Source organism: Rhipicephalus sanguineus, chromosome 3, assembly GCF_013339695.2.
Source record: "Rhipicephalus sanguineus isolate Rsan-2018 chromosome 3, BIME_Rsan_1.4, whole genome shotgun sequence".
NCBI classification, from domain to species: Eukaryota; Metazoa; Arthropoda; class Arachnida; order Ixodida; family Ixodidae; genus Rhipicephalus; species Rhipicephalus sanguineus.
This window is the reverse complement of record NC_051178.1, coordinates 62560884-62582223: the sequence shown is the minus strand read 5'-3', so window position 1 is coordinate 62582223 and position 21340 is coordinate 62560884. Positions and strand designations below refer to the sequence as shown.

Sequence of the window (21340 nt, the reverse complement as noted above, 5' to 3'; positions counted from 1 at the left end):
TGCTCATCGAGAAGGATATATATTCGTCAAGGCTTGAAAGCCATCTCTTTTCTCAAGATAAGCTCAAAATCTCCAAAAAGAATAGTTTTGGCTTTGCGTGGACGTGCTTCAAGGGCATTCAGCTTGCAGTCGACACTATTTCAATAGACACAGCTTTTTCGATACTATTTCGTAGGCTCGGCCGCTCTCTCTTACCCTGTCAATGAATCAATTAAAAACGCCCAAGTGGCATAAGCTTAAGCCAACGAGCGTAGTCTGTCATAATGTATTCCAGTCCCAAAGTCCGCATATCTAACCGTTTAGTCGCCCACAATCTCAACATATGTTTTCTCATTTGTCATCAACAATCAAAGTACAGTAGAGTTTTTGTGCGGCATTGGGCTAGCTTTTTCGAGACAGTGACTCATCTGTGAAGCCAGCATTTCTTTTGATGGAATTCTGTACACCGTTCTCGTATAGAGCGCTCTGCTGACAGTGCGCGATTAAACTTCGTGCGTACATACTCGTAAGCTAATGGAGAATAGAAGTGCAGCGTTAACGCAAACGGCCGCAGCTCGGATGGAATACGTGCCTTTCTGGTCTTTTCGTATGGGGGAAGGCTGCAGTGAACATCACCCTGCCCTACTCAGACATGAGCTTTTGATCCTTGATCTCCTTTATTATCGCTTGAGGATCGAGCCTCGCTCTTTTTGGTTATCGTGCAATTTTTCTGCTGCAGAATTTTCATCTTGAGCTGTTTTATCTCTTCTTGGAAAAGATGAAGCATTTCTTTGTAATGCTGCCGTATAGGTGATGCAACTGTCACATCTTCAACAACTTTTTTCAATTTGAACGCATCTAACGGCCAGAGTACCCCTGGGCGATCGGTTAGGTCGCTTTATTTACAGCTGGAAAGAGCACCGCACAGTTCAGACCCGCTGGTTTTACTCGCTGCACTGCATAAAGCAAAATACAAATATAACGAAAAAATGCACGAATGTAAGAAAAAAACACGTCCTTGTATATTGCCCAAATGACGTTACTTAACCTCGTAGTTGCGAGCTACCCTTTTATAGCACGAACAGGGCAACCGATAACGAAATCTCGCCTATTTATATAATTTCAATGAATAGCAAGCGGTGCGTTATCTTCCTATTCGCGCTCCGCACCAGTGGTATCAACAAGGACAAGAATGTGTATCACTGGGTTTTGCAAGTGTTTTACAAATGCGTCAAGCACAGCTAGTCGAAGAACTCCCAGGTCGCAGCCTAGTCCGGTCGAAACAATTTGGCGAAAAGTGCCTCTAACATATGCGGTCGCCGTCTTTTGGCTGCCAGACTTCCTGTCAAACAGCCTGCCCCGACGTGCTTCGAACATTTGAGTCCTTACGAAACCGGTTAGGAAAAAAGAATGACCGTCAGATGTGAAACTAGAGACAGATTGCGGGCTGTCAGCATATGTTCCGGCATATAGAGAAGTTTTCATCGAGCTCGAAATGTTCTGCTTACAACTGAAACTTCATCCCAGAGTACCTTTTCGCTCGATTTATACAGCCGTACGCAACGCACAATGTATCCAACAGCGTCTGGACGCCACCATGCCAGAGAACAGCTAGAACATCTATGCGGTCGTTGCAGCATGCGTTGCGGAAGGCGCGCTTTCTGCCTATGGCAAAATGGCGGCACGTGGCTTCAGCTGAGGGGCGCCTCCTCCACTCCAGCAAATTTTATTTTAACCTCCTTGAGTGCAATGACTAGTCGTGGATTATATCTCTTTTAGTACAAGCACGTGTTCAACCGCACCTGGCTGCTGTTTCGCACAAAGGAAGGAAGGAACAGGAAAGAAAGGAAAGGCAGGTCTAGAAGGACAGCTGCAGCATGATGCCGCGTTCTTCATGGCCTCTCTTTTTTGAGCAAACGAGGCCTTTTTTTTTCTTTTTATTTAAGCATAGTTTTCATTGTCGTCACCATGGTCGCCATATCGGAGTACTAGCTGTTTCAGATGCTGCGTGAGCTCTTACTCGCACGCGCGGAGAAAGAAACGGCGGCATTACATTAGTGCCAGTGCCCCCTCGCGTTCCTTGGTGTTCCCCCTAGGCGCGACTGGAGAACAGAAGAAAGCGGGGAGAGCACGAAAGAACGCGGGGACCGAACGACTGTGTGTGTCCTCCCCCGCACTGACACTCTGTAATGAGATAAAAAGTCACGGTGACCGCCATGTTGAGGTACCCAGCGCAGATAACCTGTCTGTGACGTCACGTAACCACTGCAGCACATTTTAGAACACGTGGTCGCTACCTATTTACATGGAGTGGCTTTCTCAATATGTTTCACACTAAGATGATAATCCCTCCGGGTTGGGAGTGGTTCGACCTTCGTGCGACTTTGAAGGATTCCAACGTGGCACGATGACTTATCGCGGCGGATTGTCTTTTTTTTTTGTACGTGCACGCGTTCAACTTCATCTGGATGGTGTGGTGGCCGTGGCGCCCGCGTGCATTCCTCTGCCTTCGTGCCCCTTCTCAAAAAAAAAGAAGAAAGAAAACCTGTTGTATCGTGCAAGGGCTTAAAAACAACGGCGCCCTAACGAACGCCGGTCCACCAGCTGCAACGTTAGTTAATAAATGATAAGTTGTTTTGTTTGTTAGACGTGTGTATCTTCCTTTGCAAATATTTACGTGCGAGACGCTACAGTATGGTGTCGTGGTTCACCGCGATTGGTACCGTGATCTTTTCATGCGCAGGTTGCTTGTTAGAACCAGTGGTGGCCCCCCGCGCGCACTGCACCTGCTTACAAGAAGTACATGGAGTGCCTTTCTCATTGTGCTACACACGAACATGATGATCCCTCGGGGGAGGGAACGGTTCTGCCTTTGCGAAGCATTCCAGCGTGGTGCCATGACTCACTGCGACCAGTAAAATTATCCTTTCACGCGCAAACTTTTGGCGACACTACGTGCATTCCTTTGCCTTTGTGACTCTTCTCGACAAGAAACTGCTGTATCGCCCAACGGCTTAAACCAGTTATACAGGACATTGGGTCGGCGGGAGACGGTGGAGAGAGTGTGCTCATTGTAAGTGTAAATCTCGCGACATCGGCCAATGAAAGGTGCAGCTGAAGGGCTCTGCGATCAGGTGACTTGTGGGTAGCAGTTTTATAAAGCGCTGCTTTGAGAGGCGGACGTCTGAAACGCATCGTGAACTCGAACCGCATTCACCGTATATCGTCGATCTCTCACGAAAGGTACGTACGGGACGTCGGGAATCTGCATGCGCAAACTTAGTGGGCATATTCCAACACGTGGCTGATGGCAGATTTGTCAAACACGTCTACTTAAACAGGCAGAGTGCTGCTTTTTCTAGTATGTGCCCTGGTGTTTTATAGATTCGCCTTTTCTTCGTGTGGAGTCGTTCGCACTCTTTGCCCGCCTTGTAAGAACCAATTGTTCTTTTTTTTCTATCTGCCACTAAAGACTTCAAACGTTTTCTTTTTTTTCATCATGGTCACTCGCTTTGATTGTTCGCGTAGTTGGATAATCGAAAACCGCTGTGAGGGTAATATTTCTCAGTCTTTTTCAGACAGGCTTAGTGAATCGATGTGTGTATGTTGCGCAGGTTTACTGAACGAGCGACGCAATGAACAAGACACTGGTCATCCTCACCTTGCTCGCGGTCGTCTCCGCGCTTACGGCAGACAACTTTCCGTTCTTGGAACATCTTCAGATCCACGTGCGAAGCCTAATACTTCGATGGTGCGCTCTCTTCTGCGGCGTGTTGGTAACCGCGTTCTTCAAGGTGGCCAGAGCCTATGAGTTCGTGGCCCTGCTCATCCGCTTCACTATCTTCCAAAGGAGCCACAGGGAGGATTTCGGGAAGATACTGCTGGCCTCAGGTTCCGTGCATCAGGGACCGCCCGACGTTCCCACGGGCGTGGCGCCGTACGCGCTAGCAGATATGATGCGAGGTATTCTCGAGGACTACGAAACGGACGTTGCTTTCTCCCGACGTCATCCCCAGACGACGCGCCATCGGCACCGCGATGGCCGTGTCGTGATGCTCATCAACAAGGCTGGCTGGCCGGTGTATCCCGCCCAACCCAGTGGATCCAAGCACCCCGCTAGGACTGACGGCAACACCTTCAACTGGGTAAGTTGGCAGACCATCCTGGCTACGATACTGATAGCTTCAGAAAAGCAATAAATTGGATGGCGTGCACGCACATTGTCTTGCGCTATGCACCTCAAGGAAACGAACATTGCGGTAGCGCTCCATAGTGCCATTGCGAGTCGCTGTCCTCAATGGCGTTCCTTTCGGTCACCGTTCGAATGCGCAAAGAGCGAGAAAATATGAGCGTATACACTGCACATCGACTGTGCATTCTGTACCCTAACTTTTCATAGATGGGCTCTTCAGCGCTCTGCTTAATTACTGTAGGCTGCGCAAGTGCCCATGTATCGCTCTCCCCAATCAAGCGGCACGACCCCCACCGGGTCAAACTCGTCGGCATTAATTAGGATAAAGTCTTTGAAAGATGTCCTCGCGCGTCTTTCCTGTGTAACCCAGGCGCCTTTCCTCACCGGAATGATAGCTTGTTCCAGCTTTTCATGCAAACATCAAGGTGCCCTCTCGAAAAGTTAGTCGCGCCTTTTGCTGGAGCTCAATTTCTATGTTTCTGTCAATTTGTGTAATTACACGGAATTGCCTGCAGTGTATGCTCACTGAATAATGTAGAGCTTTCACCAACACGTTATAGCACGCCCTATCTAGTTGACATTAATGTGCAAAGTTATTGTCGGTCGTGAAATCGAAGTAAACTTACTTTTAACGCGAGTGCGAACGTTATAAGCTAACAATGCGTCCATTAACGTGGTATTTACAATTAAGTTTAACGTCCCTGGCTATCACGGGCGTAGCAAGCAATTTATTTTGGGGTATGACGGGCTGGGAGAACAACCTTCCTTTGTGTATCTTCACGCGTGTGTTTATGTGCATGTCTGTATATGTATACACACAAAATGTAAAAATCTGGGGGTTTGAACACCGCCAAACGACTCTCCCGCTACGCCAATGCTGCCTTTCGAAGTTGACCTGGAAAGGGACAGCTTACCACTATTAGAGTATACAGAAGACTAAATCTTCTGTTTCTGCAAACACTGCCTCAGGTGCTAGAGAGACCATCCGGAAAGGCGTTGGTGCCTGCTTCGAATCTCGGAACAGAATATATTTCTTGCCAACTGGGAAACTTACTGAAAAAAAAAACGCATGCCTTTCTCTTGTACAGTCGTGGTTCAGTACAATTGACGACAAATTTTACTCTTTCATATGCCGAATAATTTTTTCACTGAGCCACTTTCAATTCCACGCAGGTCGACCGCAGTCTGTCGACATTGCCGCACGCGCGTCCTGCACGTGGTTTTTTCCGGCGACCTAGGATGGAAGAGATCGGCAGGCCGCTGACAAGGCGAGAAGCGTTCGAATACGAACTGGAGATGATCCAACACATCGACAGCGACGATTGCATGCTCAAGCTCTGCTGCGAGATCGGTGCCGAGCCAGAGCGCTACTGGCAATACCATCTGCGCGTAGTGTTCTTCCTCCGGGGTCTGCGCATAATGGCCGGAGAGAGCAGCGCCTTGCTGCGGAAATACGACGAGGCTTTCAGAACGGGACACAACCAGTTCCAAGGGAACAGCCCGATGTGTGCCAAGGTCTACAAGAGATGCCGCTGAGAGACGTAGCTGCTGTCGACGGACCTGGTGTTCCGAAGTTCCGCCGAGATCGCGCCAGTAGCTAGCATCCGTGCTGGCGTGATTTGAACAGCCCTGTACATATGTAAATAAAGTATTTTTTTTTACTACCCCGAAAGACATTTATCGCCTTTGCACCTAACAGCTGGGACGGACAACACGCTAATAAGAGTAGAACTTGTTCATGCTTTACTGTTATACACACTTGGAGGCGGAGCCACATCAGTACGGCTGATTCTTGGAGAATAAATAGACACTCCTTTGTTCACCTCACATCTTTCTTTTTACGCATCCACTCTTAGGCAGCAAAATAACTAGTTCAACGAGCTGGTATCCACATTAACAAATCTTACAGGGCCCCTGACACCAGAATCGAAACCGCGAGCTGTTTGCGTTGATTGATTGTCTGGTATACGTGGGTGCTTCTGGCCGATTATTAGTGGCGAACGTTACCTTAACGACATTTTAAAGGGACACTAAATCGACACAATGAATCGGATGAATCGGTTTAGATTGATTAATTTCACTCTGAGAACTTTAATTGATTGATTGTATTCTGAGTTCGTTAATTTCACCATCATAGGTTTATTAATGGAGGATAAAATCGTCAGGGTTTCATTTCTAAATTTAGCGCCAAAATCGCCACACTAGACGTCACATATTTCAAAGTGTATTTTTAGTATTTTGGCGACATAGGCTCAACGAAATTTCCTGAAACCTAGAATGTCAAGTCTGTGGCCCCCTCAGAGGTCAATGTTCTTCGTTTTTACAGATTATGGGCCAAGGTAATTATGTCGGTCGCGAAACTTGCAACGAAGTCGCAGAAAACGTATTGCCACAGACATCAACGCACGCCGTACGATTGAAGCGCGACAAACAACGAGAACCAAAAACTCAATGGAATCTTTTTTTGAGTACTCTTAACTTTATATATGTCAAAGTAAACTAGAAATTTGGTTTACGGTGCATCTGGCAGTTGGCAATATTTTTGATTGCCTAATTTTTTTTGGTCGAGCGCCATGAATGCGGGGCGTATGCAGGCAGTCTGCCATGTGGGCTCGTGTCTAGTTCGGCCAGTGGCGTATCCAGGGGGGGGGGGCGCATTGGGCAATCGCATCCCCTCCCCAACCCCCTCCCTCCCCCGGCACCATTTTTCAGCACGCTGAATTTTTTAGGCCGCTGCGGCGAGAAATGCGCCCATCACTTCTACCCGTACCCCATTCTGCACCTTCAGACAGAACTGGAATGTGTTTGAATGATCGCTTGCTTCAGCATGCTAACAACGGGCACTGTAGAGTTTATGCGAGGGGGCATCTTCTGGAAAGTCGTTCATGGGACCGCCTCCGTCCCAAGACAAGACAAAGAAGCATCTCCCTCCCGGCAAAGTTCTTTTTCGGAAAAGCGGTTTCCGCATCCACGTTTCGAACGTGAGGGGTATTCTCTCGCATACAGTGTGCAGTACTCAAGAATGCCGCCTTTCAACGAGGGCTCCCCAGGTGTCGTGGGGCCTAAGTGTGAGGGGCAGATCACGTGGGAAGTCGGAAACCGGCAATCGAGCATTGATTATTGTCTCATGACAGAAGGAATATATGACAAACTTAGAGAGATGAGAATAGACGAGGACGGCATTAAGAGCTTGGGTAGTGATCATAAACGCATAATATTACAAATGGGATATAAAACTGATAATAAGAACATAGAATCAAAGTTTGGCAGCTTGTATCTAAATGACAAACAAATAACAAATATAGCTGCAAGAGTCGAGGAAAAAGTAGACGAACTACCAGGTAAAGACTGGAAGTATAGTGAGCTGCTACATATAATCACAAAAGAAATGGAAATAGAGAAGAAAACTATTTGTTGGAAAGGAAAGAGAAAGCCAAAAAGTTGGTGGAACAAAGAAATCCGGGAGGCGATCGAGAAGCGACCTGAGGCATCACGGGAGCACAGACAAGCAAAAAAGGAGAAGCGGCCACAGGACGAAGTCAACCAAATATGGGAAATATATTTAGAGCAAAAATCCATTGTGCAGAAATTAGTCGAGACAAAAATTAAAGGTGAAAGTGAACGCTGGATGACAGAGATTCGCGAAAAGAAGAAGGCCGCGCCTAGGATATTTTGGAGCCACCTAAAAGCGCTGGGTAGCAAGTCTGTCACAATGCAACAACATATGGTAGATGAAGGATGAAATCAATTGGAAGGGTATGAAGCGCTAGGTTACATCCGAAAGATAACAGCCGATTCGTTTAAAAAGGTCACCCAGGGGATTCCCCCGGTGAGTAAAAGTACGCAAAGGAGTGCAACCGACGAAGATGTAGTACTAGAGAATTTCAGTTGGAAGAAAGCCGAAGGAAAAATTCCTAAGCGCACTACACCGGGCTTAGATGGGGTTCCCGTCAGCCTCATTAACGAACTCGGACATAACACTAAAGAGGCACAGCTGAAAGCCGTAGAAAAGTGCTTACAGGAGAGGGAAATACCAGACAGTTGGCGAAAAAGTAGAATGAACTTAATCTATAAAGGCATGGGGAGAAAAGGATTCGCTCGTATAGACCGCTAACCATTACATCGGTGCTATACAGGTTGGCGATGCAGGCAGTAAAATTAAAAATAGAAGCGTGGGTAGAACAAAATAATATTTTGGGAGAACTTCAGAATGGATTTCGAATCGACAGGCGGTTAGACGATAATCTGTTTGTTCTTACCCAGTGTATAGAAATATCGAAAATAGAAAACAGGCCCTTATACGTAGCTTATCTAGATATTACCGGGGCGTTTGACAACGTTAATCAGGAAATATTGTGGGATATTCGCAACTTTCACGGCCTATAGGTGGCGCGACTGTACATGCAACATGGCGGTCGTTGAGATTATCGGCCCGCTGCAGACGATTTAGGAACGTACATGTTTGGCGAAGAGTTCAGTTCTTTGCGCTTCGGCTGCACTCCGATTTATGTTTTAGTGAAAGCAGGGTTGCGGTGACATATTTTAATAAGTAAACGAATGTCGGGTACGTGATTGGAACCTCATTAGGAAGATAAATATGCACACAATTGTAAATAAAGCAAACACACTGGTCGCGTTGCTTGCGGCGCTTAATCGCGTGTTGCAACCCCCGCTGTGTTGTTAGCACGGTATGGTAGTAGGAGACTCAGTAAAGATGTCTCAGTAATATCAGAGACATTCTCGGAGACATGCTTTACCTCATTTTTGCTTGCATTGCATTCTGCCGCGTAGCTAGCTCAGCTCCCTTCAAAGCACGAATTAATGTAAGTAAACGAAAAAAAAAACGTGTTGCCCTTCGAGACCGAAGCACAAGAACCACTTGAGGCATGTGCGATTATCGGAAATACGATTTTATTGCGCTTTCTTGGTAAAAAAGAGAAAAAAAGAAGAAAAACCAGCGGAATGCCACAATGGGTCGACAAGCAGCGAATGAAACCAGCGCAAGACGCAATTTTCACGTTTAAGAAGGGACGTTTCTGTTATCCTACGCTTTCGGTGTTTATGAGAAGTGCAATAAGTAACATCGTACGGGACAGGGACGAAAAAACAGCGCCATCAGTAATACAGAACAAAAAGAGCTGGAGATGTGAAGGTCACGGAGGCACTTCACAGCCACCTCAGACGTGGAATGGTGCAATGGACGCTTTGAAAGCGGACTTTTCATTATATTCTAGAGGCGGAACGCATTCCTTATCAGTTCTGGTACTGTCTGCACAGCGACTGTGTCGAGCGGAGGAACGAAGCGCGAGAAAGGTGATATGAGGTAGTAGACATATACTCAAACACAAAATGGGATTCTGCATACATTCGTGGATCTTGGTTATTTGCTTGCGAAGTTTAACCCGCTTAACCACTCACGGCTTTTCGAGGCGCTAATCTGAAGGGGAGGCTTTTGCTTTGCCTCCCGCTGTACGCTGTGAGCACCGAGGGCCGCAGTAAAATCAGTTGCCTTTTTCTTTTATTTTCCATTCACATTGAGGAACCGAAGTGTCACGTATCGAGACCGTGCACACCGTCGCAAAACGACCCCAAACGAGACAAAACAAGTCACAACATTCGCTGACTCAAGCGGGTCCAAAATTTCAATAATCTCAACAGAGCTTCCGGCGGCCACCGCTCGGCGGCGCCACGGTACCTGGAAGTTGCGAATACTGGAAGAAGTGGGCATAGGTGACGACTGTATACAGCTTTTGAGGGAAATATACCGAGAAAATGCAGTTTGTATAGAATGGGAAGGAATAAGTAGCAAGGACAGCGTTGAAATTAGCAAGGGGCTGAGACAGGGATGTCCTTTGTCCCCGCTGTTATTCATGCTGTACATAGTGAGGATGGAAAAAATTTGCAGTGGCTTAGCTCGGCTATGCCAGGATATACGTAGCGTTAGCAAAGGTTCAGCTGATTATTCTGAGCTTTCCAGATTTCCGCAGCACGTTTAGCTTTCCGCAGCAGGTTTAGCGTTCCTCTGTTCATTCTTCTTACGCTGAAGCGCTAATTGCTAGGCAACTACTTTGGGATCCGACGACATAAGCTTCTCGGCTCTTCTGCGCCGTTGAGCAGCATTTGCGCACTCTTTCTCCATGGCGTTACCCACCTGCAAATGCCAGTCAGAGGCGCTATCAAGCGGCACCAGCGCACTGTCAGACGGCGACTGCACAGCGAAGGCGAATACACCATCTCCCGATAAAGGGGACCATGAGTAGATGCGAAGCCGGAGCACTTGCACGATCGCGTTCCGTTGGCGTTCGTTGGGCATGCTACCGAGCTCGCGTCGTGGAAGGCGAAGAGCGACGCTACGCGCGTCGTACCTTCCATCTAGCCTGGCCGTTAATTCTCACAGGGCGAGCGGGGAACGCGGTCGACAGGCGGGCGAGAGGGGGCAGCGTAGGAGAGGAGAGAGAAGGGGAGGGGACGCGCATGCACTCGAGCTCATCGCGGCGTTGCGCAGGAGAGAATTTCGGCATGTCTAGCCCGCGTTTCAGAGGAAGAGTGGAAAGGGAGAGGAGAAGGGGTGAGTGGAGAGGGGTAATGGGAGAGGGTAGATGACAGGGGGGAATCGTGAGGTTGGAGAGGAGGTGTGTGGAGAGGGTGTGCGCATGCGCAGTAAGGGTGGTCACCACCGAATTGAGCTCCGCCTTAAGATACTTCGCATCTAATAGCTGCGCGCGCCATGGCTACGACGTCACCCCTCTCGAATGCGCAGAGCAGCAGCGGCGAGTCGCGCGCGCATGCGCAGCACGGCTCATGATGACCCCCGCGAAACCTGCTCTGGCTAGGCAAGTGTAGCTAACGCTACAAAAGCGCTAGAAGGTAGCAACATTGGAATTAATTTGTCGCACAAACAGGTCGGCACGATGGTTGAGCAGAAGCTTCCAGGTCTATTTTATGCTGATGATATTGTCTTATTTGCGGACAGTCAAGATGATATACAGCGACTGGCAGATATATGCGGAAGGGAATGTGAGGCTCTAGGACTAGGATTTAGTGCAACAAAATGTGGATTGATGGTATTCAATGATCACGAAGACCATGCGGTCTTTATACAGGGCCAAAAAATACCGAGGGTAAGCGAGTACAAGTACCTCGGAGTATGAGTAAATGAGGGGGATAGATATATGGATGTACAAGAGAAAGCATCGGTAGCAAAGGGAAAGAGGAATGCTGCAATTATGAAGCACAGAGCTTTATGGGGGTACAATAGGTACGAGGTGCTTCGAGGGCTGTGGAAGGGTGTGTTGGTCTCGGAGCTTACATTTGGGAACTCGGTGGTGTGCATGAAGTCAGAGGTACAATCAGGAATGGATGTAAATCAAAGGACGGTGGGCCGCCTCGCGTTGGGCGCTCACGGGAAGACGACAAATGAGGCTGTAAAGGGTGATATGGGATGGACAGGCTTTGAAGTGCGGGAAGCTCAGAGCAAAATGAGATTCGAAGAGAGGCTGAGGAAAATGAAGAAGAGTAGATGGGCAGAGAAGGTTTTCAGGTATTTGTATAGAAAAAGCGTTGACACGCAGTGGAGAAAAAGAACTAGGAGGCTCACCAGTAAATATACGGCTAGCAGTGCGGGCGATATGCCAACAAGGAGCATTAAGCGGAAGGTCAGGGAGGCGGAGAGGACTTATTGGATGGCAGCGATGGAAAAGAAGCCGGCTCTGAGTAACTACCGAAAGGGAAAAAACGAAATAAGGAGGGAAAGGTTTTATGATAATTCAAGGGGAAGCACTTTACTGTTTGAAGCAAGGTCGGGCTGCCTTAGAACGCGTAGTTATAAAGCGAGATTCAGTAACGAAGGAGAACAATGTACATGCTGCGGGGGAACTAAGGAAACGATGGAACATGTACTGATTGAATGTGGCGATATTCACCCAGGTATACGTGTGGGCACGAGTCTACATGAAGCCTTGGGTTTTAGGGACAACAATGGAAAGCTGAACACGTCCGCGATAGAAATAAGAGACGGTTAGAGTATTGGTGGCAGAAAAGTAGAGATAAAGAACAAAAATAAATAATGGGGGAAAAATAAGGTCATTCTGCCTTAAGAGGCAGAGAGATAGACCGTGAATTTATATTTTTTTGGATTTAATCAATGTAGATAAGGTATTAGGCCAACATGAAACAAGGAAGCTTTTTTTTTTTCGAGCCTGGTGGCAGACATGTCACCGCCCCGTTACAAAAGGGACGCTCATAGCATCCATCCATCCATCCATCGACGTTGTAAATATGCGTGGCCCCCGAAAAATGTACTGCTGTGACAGCGCGTGGAGTCGCTAGCGCAGCCACGTTCATTTGCACTGTCGACAGTGTGGTGCAGTGTAGTCTGCACAATGGGTGCCAAACGACAGAGTGGTACTGTTGACGTGGCGGTACCACGACTGGCACCCGACGAGGGCTATTGTTCCTCGCTCCTTTTGCTCCGTTGTCGGGCTGCTCTCAAGGTGGTTTTGGCTGCTCACGCCAGGAATACTTTTTTTTTTCGGAAAGGACACGCTCTTAAGAGGCTTAACTCGTACCGATACACGCACATGGTTTCACTCTGTACGGCGCCCCCCCCCCCCTCCCCCATTTGAAAACTGCGCTGTCAGCGTCACCAAAAAAAAAAAAAAGCTTGAGCGCACGTGGTCTTAGGCGCTCCCCCGCTGTGGGGCGCTAGTTTCTTACAATTTTAGCCGGACGTTGCGAAGTGATGCGAAATTGGTCACATTTATTGAAGCTAGCATTAATTATACAATACGTTCGAGCATTTACTATTCAGTTTCGGCATTAACAGACACAAGGCTACAAATTACGCTAAAAATGTCGCACGCAAAAGTTTCTCTGTCAGGGGTCCTTTCAGAGCGAGATAAACGAGTCATCACCAGCTACTGCTCGCTCAGTCGCATATCTGGCATCTTCCCCTAACCGAGCTTAGGTTAATGAAGTGCTGTAAGTTAATGTGCGTTCCAGCCAGACGCCTAATTAGTTGTATTTCTCTCTCTTCTTCCTTCTGTATTGGCCTTTAGATGCCTCCAAATGCAGAAGGCCCCCGATTTTACAGAGTTTTGTAATCGGATGGCCTCTTCAAAACTTGCGAATGCATCCAGCAGATTCGCGGGTGTGAATATAGAGTGTAGAGTTAGCGCACGGGTGAGAGAGAGCTAAAGAAAAATCAAAATGTCGACAATGTCTTTTTGTCTTTCTTTTTGCCATATATTTTCCAGAATGAGCCTCAGCAACCATACGTCTGGCTTGCCGATGGTGCACTTTACTCGAAGTTTGCTACTTTACGGCCCCGTCTGGTGAGGAAAATTTCAAGTTGACTCCATAGTACTTTCTGGATACCATGAAGTTTATGGTGCATTTACTAGTCATTATTGCTTACTAATTGTAGGTAAAATAGCCAGGAAGCATAATGAGTACCCGTTTTTTCCTAGTCTTTTTTTTTTTTGTCGTTTTGGCCGATGCGCGCGCATGTCTTCGATTCGCCAGCGGGCTGATGTGCATCGAGGCAGCTCAACGTGCGGCGCGACTGCAAAGACGGAGTCAAAAAGTTGTGTGCATGCATGTAGGCAAACGCGAAACTACCAAACTGCTAAAGATGGCGAACAGCCATCTATGCCGACGTTACATGCCAGTTTGTAATGACAGTACACAGCGCGTGTTCTCGCATGAATTGAATTGTCTTTACTTGCAGCATTGTAAACAATGCTGCTGGAGACCCGGAAAGAAAAGCCGGTGAGGCAACTTGGGAGTAGTCCTGGCCGTCGTAAACACGCACGTCAGTATGACGGTTCACAAGAAGAAATGAAATTTACATATGCAGTGCATTGCACATGGCTCACGAACATGAATGAACCATGGTTGGACATGCCTCGTATAGAAGTTTAATACAAATAAAACGTTTTTGATAAACACCAAAAAGGCATAACAATATTTCAGGAACTTAAAAAAAAAAGAACAGATATCCGCAACAAAGAAAAAGAAGAGCTGGACTGTTCATTGTCAACCATGTTTCACTATACTTGTCTCTAAAAAATCGAGCATTTGGGGAATATTTCTGCCGGGAAACAACAATTGTCACAGGGCTTAATCGCGTTTCCTTTCTTGAACACTCCGTGCTCGCCACTTCCCTATCGAGAATGCCATGTCACGTTGATAGAGCGCGACGCTCGTGACTTGGAAGTGCCGAGCTCTCCGCGATAACGCAAAGAAATCACGGGAGATAGACGATGATTATAGTTGTGGCAGAAGTAATCCCCTAATACTCGACTATTCTTTGGGTGTGCGAGCTAGAGCTTCATGCGAACGCCACTAATCAATGGCGGTCATAGGGTTTGAAGGAGAAATTGCTTCAATGTTTAATATGCTAGTTTTTAACAGCAGAGCTGTTTAGGGCGGCCGTTAGTCTGTGAGATGCGAACAGAGACTATCATCATGATGAACGGGAACGCGCTCTCTTCGTTCTCTTCTTCATCATTATCTTCTTCTTCATCTTCGACTTCGCTCCCAGAACTAGTGCGCCGATTTCTCCGGCACAGGATGCAATAACTCTTATTCGTGGGCTAGACAACGAGTACACAGAAAGAAAGAGAGAAATTCTCGTGGAGAAAAGTTTCTTCGCGAGGCGAGATTCGAACCCGCGTACCCACGATCTGAAGGCGAGAGTCTTAACCGTCCGTCTATCCAGTCACAATAGCAAAGCATAGCATAGTCTTCTATAGTATATATACTAGTATGACAAGGCGGTAGGGGAAGGAAGCGAGGTTGAGGAGGACAGATGTGAGGAGGGGAGAGTAAAACATAGAAAGAAAGAGAATCAAAGAAAGAGGAAGCGAGAAATACGGAGAGAGAGAGAAAGAAAAATGAAGAAAGATAGAAAGACCAAGAAAGAGACAGAAATAGAGAGAGAGAGAAAGAAAAAAAAGAAATAAACAGAGACAAAGAAAGAGATACACAAAAAAAAAACAGAGAGAAGAGAGAAACGTAACGAATAGAGGAAGAACGAAAGAGAAAATTTGCAAAACCAACAGCAACAGCCACTGTCTCTTTAGCATTGCGCCTCCAGTGCAAGCTACACAAATGTTTTTTTTTTTGTTGCTTTTTTGAACTTGCCTGCGGCTTGAAGATGGAGAGGGAAGAACTGTGCCTTTTTTTCTCTTTTTCTTCCTTATTGAAAATATGATTTATTATTCAGCATTATCAAAAAATCTCGTAGTGGTTTCGCTATTTTGTTCTGTTTGGCTACAAATTTGGAGCTAAAATAAAAGGCATGGCTACTCTTGGCTACCTTTAGCTTGACATCTGGCTCCTTTACAATCTGCCTAACGGGAACACTGGTTCACGCTGAAGGTAGTTGCTGATGTGATATAGCGCTCACGCTTAGTTGCGTCCAGCTTAGGCAGAACAAAGCTTGTGTGTACTAGGTACTCACAAAACTCGCCCAGACTTCTTTAAGTGCGGAGCACTTTAGGGGCCCGGCCTGTCGTGTGGTGTAATCGTATGCTGTCGTAACTGGACGTAACGCAAGGCAAACCCAGGAATAGCATAGCCGTCTGTAGCATATTGAGCGCGCGCTCACGCCAAGGAGAAGTCTTCTTCCTCTTGTTCTTCGAGCGCCTTGATGATTATAAGGGAAGAGCACTTTAGGGGACTGGGCTGTCGTATGCTGTCGTCGCTTGGCGTAACGCAGGAAAAACCACGTATAAAAGTAGAAATAAAGTGAAGCAAGCTAGAAATAGATCGATAGAGAGAGGGAAAGGGAAGAAATAGCAAGAAAAGACTGGAACAGAGAAAAAGAAAGAAAGAGAAAAGTTGGGGAACGCTTAAGCTTCGCCTTTAAGAGTTGAACACGATAGCAATATCATGCCCCTAGTGCGTACTTCGACCACTACGTGTGTGTAACGGAATGCGCGCACTAAGGTGTGTGACTTATGCAATGGGTAGCATGCTTTAACCCAGGAGCGATTATGCGCGAGAAACTTTTTCGAAGTTGCGAAGCACCCACTACGTGGTCTTAAGAGAATACACGCAGTAAAGTGTGTGCCTTTTGTAATGAGTGGCTGGCTTTAAACCACCAAGTCGTTGTGATATTCACATGGTGTGACGCCCGATGGCAATATGCGCTTGCACCACGCAATATTACTGCGATATGACATCTCGTACGGTGACACCTGTGTACAGGACGCGTATGTTTGTGAAGCATCAAAGTTACTTTCAGTGCAGCTCCGAGCAGAGGCGTGGTGTCTTTTCTCTTCTGGGATGTCCTTCAGCGAGCACTGAAGAAAAGCTTTGTCATTAATTCTCACACCATACGTTATCTTATACCAACATCGCTTGATAAAGTGCCATACGATATGTTTTTCCTCATGGGTATGCATAGCTTATGGAAGACACGTATGCAAGACCGTAATGCAGAACCCACCATTTCTTCAAACATAGACTTCATTCGAATGTCTATTCAGCTAAAGGACATTTATGATGACCTGGACTTTAGACCGGACTGATACCCCCTCTTGGTGAGGTGCTCGGCCTCACCACCTTTTCTATATAACGCGATGTGAAGAACTCTCACTGTTCTACTGCACGTTGTTGTGCCTCGGCACAAAGGCCACAATGTCGCCGACTTTCCAACAAAGAGGGATCCTGGAAAACGGCGTCTTGGCCCAGCCGGCCCGGACAGCTGATACCAGTCGTCATGCTTTCACGCTGCCTGACGACTGAGAACGGCATTACTGAGGGCGATGGAGGGAGCAGACATGCCGGCGCATCCCAATTCGGAGAACACGGAGGGAAGTCAACACCTGCGTTCTGCTCATGCCGGCGCATCCCAGTTCGGAGAACATGGGGGGAAGTCAACACCTGCGACCGGCGAACGGTCAACAAGACAATGGATGGCTAGACGATTTAAGGCCGTGCCGGTCCGTCGAACAGAGAGGAACGAGGTGGAACCGAGTCGGAACGGAGTCGAACCAGCCGACGTGGTCGGGCTGGCAGTCATGTTGACTGAGAGCGAAAACATGTAAATAGTCTGTACATAAAATCTTTTCCTTCTTCACCTTGCCCTTACTGACTACTCCGAGCACGACGCACACCCGTGTTCGCACCGGCCACGCAACCCGAGTCCCAACAGCGGTTCCAGAGGTGGGATGCAACGACGCGTATTCCCAGCAGCGAGTCTGAGGGACGACATCGGAGCATAACGGTGGCGGTAGCGATGGGCCACGCAACCTCATTCCTCACAGTGGTGGCAGCGGTGGGATGCCACGACCCCGTATTCTACGCTGCGCACCAGAGGGGGCCAATCTCATTCGTAACAGTGGTGGCAGCGGTGGGATGCCACGACTCCGTATTCTACGCTGCGCATCCGAAGGGCCCTACCCCAGTCGTAACAACGTTGTGTTACATCGAGTGTCCTCAGTAACGCTTGAGCGCTTATTGTCACTATGTGATTCTACTTTTGTTTGCTTTATTTGTGCTCTTATATTGCATTCTAATACTCAGTGTAATAAATACTATGAAAGAAGAAAAATAGGCGTGGCTGCGTGGTAGAATATCTGCTTGCCACGCAGACGGCCTGGGTTCGATTCTCAGTCGGACCCAACATTTTTATTACTGACTTGTTTATTTTTTTGTCACAGACAAGACGACGAGTTTTCGCTCACAACCAGCGACTCCTACACAGACATCGGAATTTCTGCGAAACGAGCTCGTTAGCGCTATCGCGCTAAAACAGAAGGGAAACAAAGAGGGCTGTGCAGCTCTGCACTTCTTGCAGGCTTGGCATCCCTAGTGCACAGCTGCCTTAATTCTTGACAATCGTGCGTCGTGTGATGCACAGTTACCGCGGCCGTCACGGTGTGGTGCCACGTGCCTGCTATGCGCTCTGTGGTGTGCTTGAACACACAGTAGATGCGCTCGTCGTCATACCGAAAGTGTGCCAACATCTTGAATTAAAAAAAAAGGAAAATACTGAAGGCCGTGATGCGCGCCGATGTAACTTTTTTGCCCCTTTGTCATCCTCCACTCCCTCCCCAGGCACTCTTCTTGGCTTCCAGTGCGCTCGTCGAAACAAAAAGAAAAAGGAAAAAAAAACTCGGAGGACGCTCGAGCTTCGCCTTCATGCGTAGAACGCGATAGCGTAATCGGGCCCCGTGTGCATCACCTTCTCAATTGCTATCCTGGCTTCGGTTCTCGGTGCATGCCTCAACCGTGCCATAAGGAAACGAACGACTGTGCGCGTTACATTGGCCGTTTTAAACTATCATATAGAATGCTTACTGCAAGTGCAGTTGTTAAACGCCCACTACGCCATAATTCTTCCTTTTGCGAATCAGCGAAGGGCCCACTACGCGTCCGTAAGGCAACACGCGAACCTACGCAGCTGCTCACTTTCTTGATGCTTTTGCAGCTGATGATGTATAAATATGTCTAAGCGCTTTCTAATGGGTTGGCCATTCAAACCATAGAGTTTCCTAGAAGGGACTCTGGCGCTGCGATCGTTCAGCCACCATGGGGATGATGGGTAGTACACGGATTTGCCTAGTCTTCGTGCTTATACGTCTTCGAACGCCCTTGTGAATTTGTTTATTGCTGTGTTTTGGCGCTCGTTTCGGATAAAAGAATAGAGCGTTGTGAACTTCGTGACCAGATTTTAATTGGTGAGCCTAAAAAGGTTAAAGTGGTGAAGTGGAACTGCTGACTTTTGCTGAAGTTCGTTTTGCGACAAAGCGGTTGCAGGCGACGCGGAGCCAAACGGAGCCGAAAGACCGAAGTTTAGACAAATCCGTGTACTATACCCATCATTCCCATGCTGGCTGAAGCGCCATGCGTTGCAGCTCCCATAGATACTAGCGCCAGAGTTCCCTCTAGTAAGTATTGTAGGAAACTCTATGATTCTAACACCCACTCTTTGCGATATTCACGTCTTTTGCCGCCTGGCAGGATTCTACGCTTTTGTCACGCAATATTACGTGCGTTTTATGGAGACTCCTCCCACTACGTGACATTCATGTAGTATTTTTTTCCGATGCAGTTTCAAGCAATAGCGGGGTTCTGTGGTAGAACACCTGCTTGCCACTCAGGCGGCCTGAGTTTGATTCACTCCCGAACTCAAAGATTTTTTTTATTTTTTTTGCGTCTTTCTCGAATTCTCGGTCACTGACCAGATGATAATTTTTCGCTTGCAACCAACGACTCCAACGCCGACGCCGACACCGGAATTTCTGCGAAACGAGCTCTTTTACGCTCTCGCGTCAAAAGGCGCCTAAGGCGTGTGATAAATCCTGGTAACTCCGCATGTGCTTGAAGGATTCGAAAAATATTCGCGGAAAGCGATTGGTGAGGCATATTATTACTCTGATAGCGAGGTCTGTAAAAGTGTTGCAGGGCCCATACATATAAGAATAATTCACGTTGGAGATAAGACTCGTTTTCAATGCTTCTTTTCTCAGAAGGCCTTCGCGATTGCCTTTATTTTCAAGAACACTGAAGAAGACGGCCTTTCATGGTTTGGTGAATTAAGATGGGGGAGCAGACGCAATATAGTCTTAGCGCATATGAAGTATTTAAGGCGTAGCAAAGGACTATGGGGAAAATGGCCCCAATTTTACCAAAAAAAGCTGCTATGCTACTAGGTCGCGAGAGAAAATCTTAGGCCGTGCTATAGTGCTAGACATATTATTAGTGAAGGAAGTCGTCCAATGGCGGAGAAAACACGCGGAATCCTACATTCGCTTAAAAAAGTGTTACGACATCAGTTCGCCTCTCAAATGTCGCAAAAAAAGAAGAGATAGGGATTAACACTGGTTTACTAATATGCACACCACGGCCGTCTTCGGATTAGACAGTCGAGTAACCGCGTGAAAAGTGAGTCTCAAATGAGCTATGCAGGGCAGGCAACTCTTAGAATTTTGTAGATTGATTGAGACATCAGTGACGATTTTGCGCGTCATGCATGGAATGTGTTTCCCAAGCCCAGTTTATTTCACTGCAACATGTGAATGTTCAGACAAGTCCCAAATCCCTCACCTAAAGACAAAAGAACCACTGTTCCATGACAGTGCGTTTCATTTGCGATGGACGCATTGTACGACGTCACGAAATCGACGCGAAATTCGCCGCAGCACGCAAAATGCGCGTTGCCGCTTCAGGAATAGATGGAAAAAAGGATCGTCAAAGTCACTTACTCTTTTGCATTTGGCTCTCGTGTTTTCTGCACTTCGCTCTCCGATTCTGAAACCACACCTGCAATGCGTGACAAAAATAACATAGCGTGTGTTGGTTAAAGGACGATTCACAGCATGTGCTAAATTTGCAATATGCCGAATAACACATAAGTTGGGAAATTATGCCTGGTTATACTACCGGATTCGTATACGCTCCCGTAGCAACGCTAATAAACAAATATGTGGCGTGTTAACACCACAAAGCGTTGGACATGCTTATGGTTTGAGACGCGTTTTAATTCAATAAATTTAGAGAAAGGAGAAGGAAGGGCGTTAACGATTACGGCTACGATGAACCCCTTATCTACTGACTTAAAATTTTCTTACACACCACAAAACCTGTAGGAGTTTTCATACTTCTATATACGTTGGCGGATACCTGAATTTCATGGAATTTATGTCATCACAGGGCTGGTGAGGCGCTCCACCTTCACTCTACTCCCCCCATCCTCCTCCCCCCTCCCTCTTTTTCTGTGCCCAATTTGTGGAGTGTGTGAGACAAACGATCACTTTCTTTTCCTGAGGACGCCGTTTTTCATGGTCAATAAAAAAAAAAAAGGTTTAATGGCGAGGTCTATACCACAGGTTTCTATTTCAGATATTATTTCTCTTGATTTAGGCACTGTCACAAGGATGCTTGCTCAACGACGGAAAATGTTCATTTTGTTTCAGGTAATTTTCTGCATAACTTATTCCAAAGTTATTTTCCAAATTTTTTTGTAAATATTATCTGTTCATTAAAATGATAACTTAGCCTCTTTCCTGACATCATCCCATTGTTCGGAAATCTTCCGCTGTGAGTACAGTCAAATCCGCATATATCGAACACACACACACACACACACACACACACACACACACACACACACACACACACACACACACACACACACACACACACACACACACACAC

The 21340-nt window shown here is 47.0% G+C and overlaps 1 protein-coding gene across 1 annotated transcript in view; it reads right to left on the bottom strand.

Moving 5' to 3' along the window:
* LOC119385516 (retinal homeobox protein Rx2-like) overlaps positions 1-21340 on the bottom strand; it is a 398912-nt gene that overhangs the window by 330727 nt on the left and 46845 nt on the right. The window contains exon 4 of the mRNA XM_049414010.1: positions 20389-20446. Coding sequence (XP_049269967.1) covers positions 20389-20446 — 58 coding nt within the window. The remainder of the gene's footprint in view (positions 1-20388; positions 20447-21340) is intronic.